At 34.5% G+C, this 10,831-nt stretch overlaps 1 protein-coding gene across 1 annotated transcript; it reads left to right on the top strand.

Annotated features, from left to right (window-relative positions):
• The first annotated feature begins 1,414 nt into the window (after nucleotides 1-1,414).
• On the top strand, nucleotides 1,415-4,914 carry LOC129226686 (ras-like protein family member 10B). The gene is made up of 2 exons (XM_054861318.1): nucleotides 1,415-1,504; nucleotides 4,169-4,914. Exon 2 carries the CDS (start codon nucleotides 4,193-4,195, stop codon nucleotides 4,820-4,822), a length of 630 nt encoding a protein of 209 aa, XP_054717293.1. The 5' UTR covers nucleotides 1,415-1,504; nucleotides 4,169-4,192; the 3' UTR covers nucleotides 4,823-4,914.
• Nucleotides 4,915-10,831: the final 5,917 nt, after the last annotated feature.

The raw sequence follows: 10,831 nt of genomic DNA, 5'->3' as shown, positions 1-10,831 counted from the left end.
GACCATACCAAAATGTATAGTTGATGTTCGGATTGCTGATAAACGTAAAAAGAAGACTGTAGCTAATATTTTGAATTTACAACTGATAAATTTTTAAATTTTTTAAAGTGCAATATTTTTTAAATGAAAATAAACACACACCACACACACACGCATGCGCGGGCACATATACTCATCAAATTTATTTTCTAGTCTTAAATTTTCACTTCGGCAGTCCCATGACTGTCTTTTTTTCTTTTCTTTTTTTTCGTTCATGAGTGTAAAGTATGTTCTTTCCAAGCACAGTTAAAGTATAATTTATTTCATTGTTTTACGCACACAAAGTTTATTTGTGAAAAGGATTATTTATGCGACATTAAAAAGGGAAAATTACATTAAGTGACCTTGCTGCAAAGATGCAAGGACAAGCTGTTTTTCCCGCATTGACACTCTATTAGCAGAAAAAAAACTTCTACAGAGTTCTTTTTCCTTCACCGAGAAGATTCTGACGAGGAGCTCGGCGACACGTCGGTTGTCAAGTTGGTGAATTCGTGACTTTAGTTCACAAATTTGGTGACAGAATTTTCACAATCATCCGTTCAAAAGACATAATAAGTTCATGCCATAAGAATAAGTTCAGTATGTGTATTGTTTATTACTTTTATGCATGGAAAACTGAATAACGCAAACTAAGAATCTATTTTCAAATATTATCTATATTCGCATTAATATTTACTTTATGAACGAACTGAAATAGACCAAAAAAATGTATATAATTGATGTTCAGAACGCTGATAAACGTAAAAAAAAGACTGTAGCTGATATTTTGAATCTACAAATTATAAAATTTTAAAGTTTGAAACTACAATTAATTTTAAATGAAAATTAAACACACGCCACACACGCGCGTGCGCGCTGTACCAAATTTATTTTGTTGTTTTAAGTTTTCACTTCTGTTGTCAGTCCCATGACTGCCTTTTTTTTTTCATGGTTTTGGCAACAATTAAAGGGCGGATTTCGAGTGTTGTTTAGTTTTCTCGTTGTTTATAATCTAATTTCTTCATCAAAATATACAATTTTGTTTGAATATGCCTGTTGTGAATATGTTGTCAGTCAGGCGCAGAAAGAACAAGAGCATGGCGTGAGAAGAAACTTGCAGTTGAAGTGACAGTTAAAAAAGAAGAAAATTTAAAAAAAATTTTTAAAAAAGACGATAAAAGATTCACTTTCATCGTGCGTCTTTATGACACACAACTTTTTTTAATCTTTTGTAAAGTAAGCTTCAAACAATTTTATGTGTTGTTTTCTCAATATATTGTTCTATTTTTGAAACCTTAATTTCTCTTACAGGTTTATTTTCTTATAAGAAAGCATATAAAGAAAAGAAGATAAAATGAGATCGAATCACCCTACTGCCCCCTGTGGAATGCTAATAGTGGAAACTAGACCGAGCACGCAGCGTTCAGAAATTTCTATATTAGGAATGAAATTACCTAAATTACTCAACTAGCAATATAAATTAAAGGTCAGTCTTAATTTTCCATGATTTTCAGAACTTTTTGCTGTAGAGACTGAGTTTTAGTGAATACGACTAACGTTTCTAAAAATCTTCTCTTCGAACAAAATACTGATGTTATGCAAGGACGGATACAAGGGAGGGGCGATGGGGGCGATCGCTCCCTCCTTGAGTCGAGATGCAGGAACTCCTCCATGGCATATTTTTGATACTGAAGTTGAAAACAGTTTTAGACAATCTTCAATAGTTTTACGAAAAAAACGGGTTCTCCCCCTCTTGCTGTCTTGAAAATGAAATGTAGCACATATCTTAACACTTTAGTGATAGGGATCAGAACTTTGCACAGGAGGTAATTCAAAGTTCCAGAAACTCAGTTTTAGACGGTGTTAGATGATATTAAATATGGTTATAGGGTTCAGGGGCTCTTCTCAGAAATTTTCAAAAATTGAAGTCCAAAAAAAAAAGAGAGAAACTATTATAGGACACCTTTGATGGCGTAAAGGTAAGGGATGGGGTTTGTTTTTTTTTCAATTTTGTAGAAAATTAAGTGTTCCCCCAACCCTCCCAAAAATACTGAAATGAGACGATCTTTCATGGTGTTTGAAAGGGGGAGGGGCGGAGGTTTGCAAATGCATAAAAGGGTAAGGGTCTGAAATCAATCGCCCCTTCCTTGAATAGTTTCTGGATCCGTCCTTGATGTCATGCTCTATTGAATTTTAATTCTTTAATATTAAAATCAATTTTGTATAACTCATCAGTGCTTTGACGGAAAGAAAAAATAACTTTTGTTGTGAAATAAATATTGATGTAAAGAATTGAATTATTCAAAATTTATAATTAAACTGATATTAAAAAATGATTTTCTGATAAAGTATTATATGTTAATTTATTTTTAACGGCTTAAATCACTCGTATCTTTGCATTTTATTACATAACCATTCCAAAATGGGGTTCAAATTTTTAAAACATGTCTAAACTGTTAAATATAAACGTAATATGTTACTGTTGCATATTCGTCACCTCAAAACAACAGTAAGATATCTTACAGTAATTCCAGTAATTAGATGTCTTACTGTTGCTTTGAAGCGACGATATAATTAAAGAATCACGTCCGAGAACCACGTGTTTTCTTAAAGGTTATATTGTGCTTTTAAATAATATCAGTGCAGCGGCTAGGCGTTGGCCTCATACGCCTTTGATCGTGGGTTCTGAACCCGTGGTAAAGATCCCTATCTTAGAGCAGGAATATAAATGCAGGGAGCAAGTCCAATCATTGGCTTAGCAAAAGCTGAGGTTACGATTCCAAGTCACGTGACTCAACAACGACGAATGGTTGACGCGCTTTGCGTGAAACTAGCGAAAGAAACCAGATTTCTTCCAATGCTTTGATTGAAAATCTATCACGTGACTTGGGGGTCTTTGGTTCACGTAAGAAGGTCTTCACTCACTCCATTTTATCTCTTCCCAATGATCCCTAGAGTGCCTATTTGGCTTAAGCGCTCTCGGGCAAAATAAATTCCTAGTGCAGTTTCGCACCGTGAGAGTTCAAGTGCCCACTACTGGAGGACTCTAAATATGCTCTTGGTCACAAAGTCCTCCAAGTGAAACGATACCTCTGGGGGTGCTGGACAACGGATTGCTCAGTTTCTGGTCTAAATCAAAAAATCAGAGCTGTCTTCAGGGTCCCATCCAACTGGTTAAACCACAAATAGTGGTGGGTACGGGGGACCCTGGAGTGAAAAGTATTCCTACAGGGTCATTCCACAGAAAACTTTAATTTTGTCCCGCATGTGACGCTTCATATATTTCATAAAAAATAATAATTTAAAAGGATGATGAACAAAATTTTGTTGCTTTAGAAATCACAACGCTTGTGTGACTTCTTAAGCAAAAACTTTCTTCAAAAATTATTTCTTTTTTTATGAAATATAGGAACCGTCACGTGCGGGACAAAATGATCATTTTCCATGGAATGGGCATATACATATTTATTTTCAATGGTTTAAATAATTATTTCTAAACTATTGAGATATGTTTCCTTTACGTTGGAACCATTACTTTCAAAATCTACAATTTGTTTCGTCATTACTGTATTAATAGAGCAAAAATACTAGCTTATTCATAGCAAGTTACCAGAGGTTGACTTTGCATGTCCCGCACGTGACGTATGTAAATAAATTTTATTTTTAAAAACAAAATTTTTTCATAAAAATATAGTTGTGTCAGGAGTATTCTTTGTATCAAACGTAAAGATTAAAAAAATTGCTTACCCCTGTTTCATTAAAATATTAAGAGATATGACGAAATGTGAATGAAATTTACGCGTATTTTTGTCCCGCACGTGACAGCGGAATGGCCCCTGCATTAAACATTTTTATGTTTTATCGTATATTTTTACTGCCATATTTTTTTAAATACATTTATTTATTATGAGGAGATAACATTTCCGGGCTTATTGGCCGTGGTCTAATTGGAGTAGAAATTCCAGACGTTTCGGCTTGCTTTGCTGCAGCCATCATCAGTGGTTTGAGTTTGGTGAGACAATATTCACCAAACAGTCAGTCTCACCAAACTCAAACCGCTGATGGCTGCCAAAACGTCTCAGAAATATCTCGACGCCGGCCGTGAAAGCCTTAAACAGCATTTATTTATTTATTATTATTTTTAATACAGGTAATCAAAGAATTGATCACTGCCATGCATATAGTAAAAGTGATAGTCCTGGGCGCTGCTGGCGTGGGGAAGACATCCCTCATTCGCCAGTTCGTCTACAGCGAGTTCGGCGAAGAGAACTCGCCGACCGAGACGAAAGCCGTGTACCACCCCACGGTCGTGTTCAACGAGCACGTCTACTCGATGAGGCTGGTAGACCTGCCCGTCATCCCTTACTTCCCAGCGGACTCTGCCAGCGAGTGGAGAGACTTCAGGGACTACGGGCTTCGAAGCGCCTCGGCCTACGTCCTGGTGTTCGACCTCAACGACCTGGAGACCTTCCAGTACGTGAAGAGTGTGCGCGACCAGATCTGCGACACGCGCGACATGCACAGCATCCCGCTCTTCGTGGTCGGCAACAAGCAGGACTTGCTGAGGGAAAGGGAGCGGCGGGAGGTCGCCGGGCTCGTGAAGAAGCATTGGAAGTGCAGCTACGTGGAGTGCTCTGCCCGCCACAACTGGCATGTAGTGCTACTCTTCAGGGAACTCGTTAGGGCTCTCGACTACGTGGATTATGGACAGAAATTACCGTCGTACAGTTCCCCACGTTTCGAGAGCCTGCACGCGCATAGAGATAGGAGGGGGGAATCTGTTGTTAAGTGCTCTATCATGTAAGAGAAGGATTGGTGTGCGAGGCGATCTACCGCTTTAATATTTCATAGGTGGCGCCACTATTTTTTTTTTTTTTCATTTCCAAAGAAGCTGTTTAAAGAACATAAGCTTTTGTACACTAATGACGATCCTCCCAATTTTGGCATCCAGTCATGTGTCACCCGTTAAGTCGTGGATGTCAGTGGTTCCAGAGAGTTATGGCCTCAAGTTTTCTACCATATGGAAGAACCCCGGGTTCTTAGGATGCAGATTAGTGACGAATTCAGGATTTAGTTCTGGGAGCGGCTGAGATCATTAAAAATGTATGTCTCCTTGACATCACCAAAAGTTCATTGATGTAAACGAAGTCGTTTGAAAAAAAAAAATATTTTTCAGGAGGTGTCAATGGCTAATGAAATTTTCTGAGTCACAGTTGAAATTATCTAAAATTTGGTGTTTGTGGTAAAATTTTAAAATTTAAATGTCAATAAAAAATAAAATTAAATTAAATTTTAAAAAATAAAATTTTTAGACATTATTTCTAAGCAATTTGAAGGCAAAAATAACAATTCTTGTTGATTATGAAAAATATTGTCCATGGCAAATACAAGTCACTAAATGTAAGTAAGAAAACCAGAAAAAATCGTGGACTAATAGTTAAAAAAAGGGAAAACGAAGATAAAATTCTGAGAATTGACACTAAGCGCATTAATTAAAGAGGTCTGAAATTTTTTTTTCTGTCTTTCTTCTTTTTGAGTAAATAAATTTTTTGAAAAGGCAAGGAAAAATTTCCGAAATTCGAAAGGAAATTTCGGAAAACAAGTATCTCTATTACTATAGCAAATTCGTATATAAACCTGAGGGAAAACGAATAAAATGATAAAGATAGGATGGATATAGGAAATTATACATTTTATTATTTTACATTAAGATGCATACACAATAAAAAAAATTCTAAGAAAAAAAAAATTAGTTCTAGTCTACGGGCGGCTGCAGCCTCATAGTCGCACCCCCCCCCCCTGGATTCGCCACTGATGCAGATTCGCCCCAGGAATTTAATTTATTTGGAGTGCCTAGGCAAAATAGGCGCTCTAATTAGTTGTGCTCATCAGTTTTCTCAAAAAGTGTGTTTCAGTTCAGGTGTTGCTAGATTGGACAACAATTAGCGGTTTTTCAGCACCTTCGAATTGAGAGCCATGCTACTTTTTGAGCTACTTAAAAATTTAAGTCAAATTTAAAAAAAAAAAAGAAACACTTATTCCTTAATCAAATATTCATCTTTTTGTGAAAAAGAAATACCATTAACGCGTAAGATGAAAAGAAAGGAAAAAAAATTGAGTCACACTTTTTGTTGTGTCTTGCTCTTTTTCTAAGGATTTGGAATGCGTACTTTTCTTCTTGAAGTAGCAAGTGGCGCCAACTATAAAACTATCTAATATTTATCCTTATAACTAACGTATAAAAACTGTAGTTCGCCTAGTACACTAATGCCAAAACGTGAGGCACGACTATTTGAATGTGTTTTGTCGGTTTACGGCAAATAATGGTTTGAAAGCATGAAGACTGACTATGTCGTAAGTCTTAGCAATTTCGAAACGGTTACTGAACAAACTTTCATTGTATGAAATTATAACTCGTTTGTCATAAAGATGTTTCTGTACTTTTATTGGGCTCCCAATAAATAGTTAATGTTACATCGTTTCCTATAAATAGTTAATTCGAAGTTATAAAAAAAGCAAACTGCTGAGGTAATGAAGTGCGATACTAAAATAACACAGCAGTGCATGGAAAGGACTAAAAAGTATTCTTACCTATGAGAAAAGCTTTTAAAATGTATAATTTAAAACAGATTTAAACCTTAGACGTATTTAGGACAAAGACTCTTCTTTTTTCTTTATTAAGTTAAATTTTGTTCTTATTATTAATATTTTTTGTCGTTATTATTGTTGTTTTTATCATAGTAGTTGTTATTATTATTTTTGCTATTATTGCTGTTTTTATTATTGTAGTTGTTATTATTGCTATAGTTATTATCATTATTATTATTGTTATTATTACTAGCGTAATTATTCTTATTATTATTGTTTTAGTTATTGTAGTTATTACTATTCTTTTTTGTTATTATTGTAGCTATCATTATTACTGTTTTTTTATTATTGAAGTTATTCTTATCTTTATAGCTATTGTGATCATTATAATTATAATTATTATTATTATTATTATTGTACCTGTTAGTAATTTTTGAATGACTTACTAAGGGCAACGGCCCTATCCCCATCAATTCGGTGTTCTAAAGATTTCACGCAGTATCTAACTGCATTTATTCCTTCTTTTTTATGCGGTCCCTAATCACCGCATAAAAACAGGTTTGGGTGTACTACCCAAAGAGAAAACTGGTATTCTCCCAATATACGATCAGCCCGTCAAGTATAATCTTTGCGAAATCCCAAATATCAAAAACAAATCATAACCGAAAGTTTCACCTGATGTGACTTGTTTAAAAAAAAAAGAAGTATGAATTTTTGTGCGAACTGCCAAACCCTATTTGTTATTGTGATATCATATATAAGCATTAGGGTGGTTCAAAAAAACTTTTTTTTAGCTAGAGTCCAGGACACCCCCTATTTTTTTTAACACGCTTTTATTAGCTTCACCTGTGTGCATGTATGTATGTATGTATGTATGTATGTATGTATGTATGTATGTATGTATGTATGTATGTATGTATGTATGTATCTTGTAACGGAATCTTGCAGCTCCAATTTCGCCCACTTCCTGCGATCGGATTCTTTTGAAATTTGGCACGCGACCTCAGACCCGATGACAATGCAATATTCTGTAATCAAATTAATTAATTAACTCTTTTAATTGTTAGTTTCCTCCAATTTTAATAAATATTTTGGCATAGATCCAACAATGTGAAAAAGGAAAAATTTTAAAAAATACATTAAAAAATGCTCGTAAAAATTATTTAAAAATATCTACAAAAACCTTTAATTTTTCGGCATCAGACAAAATTTGTTCCAATGTTCCAAGGTAATTAGAACATGAAATATAATTGTTTTTAACTAATTTCATGCCAAAATTTAGGTGAGCCTTCAGTTGGAAATTCATTGCTGATCAGACCATTGTTGAACAAAACTTTTATTCAAATGCATCTCAAATTTTCAAGGTAATATAAAATGATTTCCGCAAACATACATCGATGACTCACAGCAGCTTCCCATCGGGGTGCCCTTGTCTTTACCTCGCACTCATTTTATAAATAATTTCGTCAATTCTGTATAAATATTTCAACCGTATATAAAAATGCATATGAAGTAATTGCAATTTTACCTGATAATTCTCCATCAGAAGACTAAAAAACAGAAAAATAAAATAATAGTTTAAAAAACTAAAAAAACACGCTTTCGTAGCAAAATGTGCTAAAAAGTAAAAAATAATCTTTGAATGATAGTAGTTGACCAATCACTTAATTTTAATGTAATACAAAAAAGCGTGGGGGGCTTCTGAAGTTTTCTTGAATTTCTTCCATTTGTTGTCCAAGCAAAAATGGAAATAGACAGCACCCCACGCTTTTTTGTATTAAATTAAAATTAAGTGATTGGTCAACTACTATCATCCAAAGATTATTTTTCACTTTTTAGCAAATTTTGCTACGAAAGCGTGTTTTTTTAGTTTTTTAAACTATTATTTTATCAGACTTACTAATAATATTATGCTGTAAAACTTTTAGTTTCTTACTCAAATTTTACGAGGGTCCTCAATGACCCCTTAATTTAACATTAGCCGTAGCATAGACAATGCCGCAAATTTAGAAACATTTAATTTCTCCAGCTGTTTTTTTTATATAAATAATTATTTAATTGCAATGTACTAGTGTATATCATAATATGTAGTATTGTTTTTTTTTTAGTTCAAGGTATTTTTTAACCCCCCTACCCATACTAAAGAAGTTTAGGGGAGGGGGTTGAGCACCCTCTTTCAGTTGATATAGGAAGCTAAAAATCTCCCAGCATATTACTATCCTCAAGTCTAAAAATATTGAGTAGTGTCCTGTTATCTAGGAGAAACTTTTTTTACATGTATTTTTGAGCCGCCCTAATAAGCATGTCACAAAAATGCATGTTAATAGAGATATGTGTTTAATTGATATATGTGTTATACTTTTTTTTGTATATATAACGTATGCTTGTGCATGAATGTATGTATAAATATGTACATACGTTTTTGAATGTCATCCATTTGTATTGTTATACTTGTACCGCAATTGCATTGATTCGTTTTCACCCATGTAAATAACTGTAAATCTTGCTTTTAAAACTAATTGGTTTAAGTACCATACAGCAGAGCTCCATTAATGCGGACTTTGCTAAATTCTAGCTTAAATCCGTGTGTGAAATCTTGTTAGAATTCTATATTTTTTTGGGTTTAATTTAGGAAAACGACGCAAATCTGAAAGGCAATAAAAATTGTTAGTTGTTTTCAGATCATGTGTAAAACCCCCAATCGATTTCGTTAATTCAGAGAAAATCCGTCGATTCACCGAAAAAAAAGAGAGGAAGAGAGAGAGCTTTCTAACCGACTTTTCCAGGGCATTTTTTTTTTTTTAATGAATTGATATATGCATAAAAGAAGGCAGTAAAAAATGTTTTCAGAACATATGTAAACTGTCCTCGACTAATTTCACCAATTTGGAAAAAATCTGCTAATTGATACGATTCACCGCACGAAATGAAAAAAAAGAAAAGAAAGAAAGAAAAACAGAAGGCTTTTTTACCTAGTTTCCCTAAAATTAAAAAAAAAAGCGTTGAAAAATGAATGAATACGAAGGCTGGTTTAATGCCTTGTTGAAATAACTTTAAAAGTAATACAAAAATGAACTAAATTATTTGTGTAAATATTTCAAAATAAAATTTAGAAAATAGGGTTTAGGAAAGGGGGAACTGTGTGTTCTGACGTTCGGTTGTTCTGTCTGTCCGGCATTCCATCCCCCCACCCCCCTGGTAATAACTTTTAAGGAAATTTAAGGCTTTTGGCGTTAAAGAAAAAACACCTTTTTAAAAATGCAATAAGCATAATTTTCCAAGAACCTGAACGTAACTTCATTATTTCGATTGATTCAGGCAGTTTTAGTTCATGAAGTTTTTTTTTAAAGTTGCCCTCGTAAATTTAACTACCAATTACACGATATAAGGTTTGAAAACGATTGCCAAAAGCTCATTATTTTTTGCATTGAAAAAGTAAGCCCTGTAACGCCGAAACACGTGTCTGCTGTAATTTACAAATTTGTGCTTCTACTTACGTTGTTTGTCTGACTTTACTGTTCAGCACAAAGGTATTTATTTATCTTAATATACAGGGTGTTTCAAAATGAATAGCGGGGTTTTAACATGTTATAATATTTATTACACCAAACTTACAGCCACAAGTGATATTTGTTTATTGGCATCAGTGCGCATGCGCGTGGAATGTTTCTGCTGCAATCCGGTAGAAAGCGCTTGTAGCAAAGATGGCGACTAAAGAACAGAAAGCGTTTTGTGTTTTACAGTTTGACGGAATCCGTTATTACTGTGCAACGTGCTTTCCGGATTAAGTTCGGTTGTGTTCTGCCAGGTGGCCGTGAGGGGTCTAATGACAGGGCTTGTTTCCCATGGCCTCCACGGTCACCCGACCTAACGCCGTGTGATTTCTATCTTTGGGGGTTTATTAAGGACCGTGTGTATGTGCCTCCACTGCCAGCCGACCTTCCCGAATTAAGGAACAGGATTGAAACAGCTGTTGCAGCAATTACTAATGAGACACTCATCAAAGTTTGGGAAGAACTCGCATATCGTCTTGACGTGTGCCGAGTGACGAATGGTGCTCACATTGAACACTTGTAGGCTATTATGTAAAAAACTGTTTGAGTTTCTCTTTCATTTGATATATCACTTGTGGCTGTAAGTTCGGTGTAATAAATATCATAACATGTTAAAACCCCTCTATTCATTTTGAAACACCCTGTATAATAGAATGATCGAATGAAAAATG

The sequence above is a fragment of the Uloborus diversus genome, chromosome 1 (genome assembly GCF_026930045.1).
Source record: "Uloborus diversus isolate 005 chromosome 1, Udiv.v.3.1, whole genome shotgun sequence".
Taxonomy (NCBI): domain Eukaryota; kingdom Metazoa; phylum Arthropoda; class Arachnida; order Araneae; family Uloboridae; genus Uloborus; species Uloborus diversus.
This window is presented reverse-complemented; position numbering and strand designations above follow the sequence as displayed.

What these genes read in the sequence shown, in the direction of transcription:
- LOC129226686 (XM_054861318.1), top strand. Translation starts at nt 4,193, where the DNA reads ATGCATATAGTAAAAGTGATAGTCCTGGGCGCTGCTGGCGTGGGGAAG.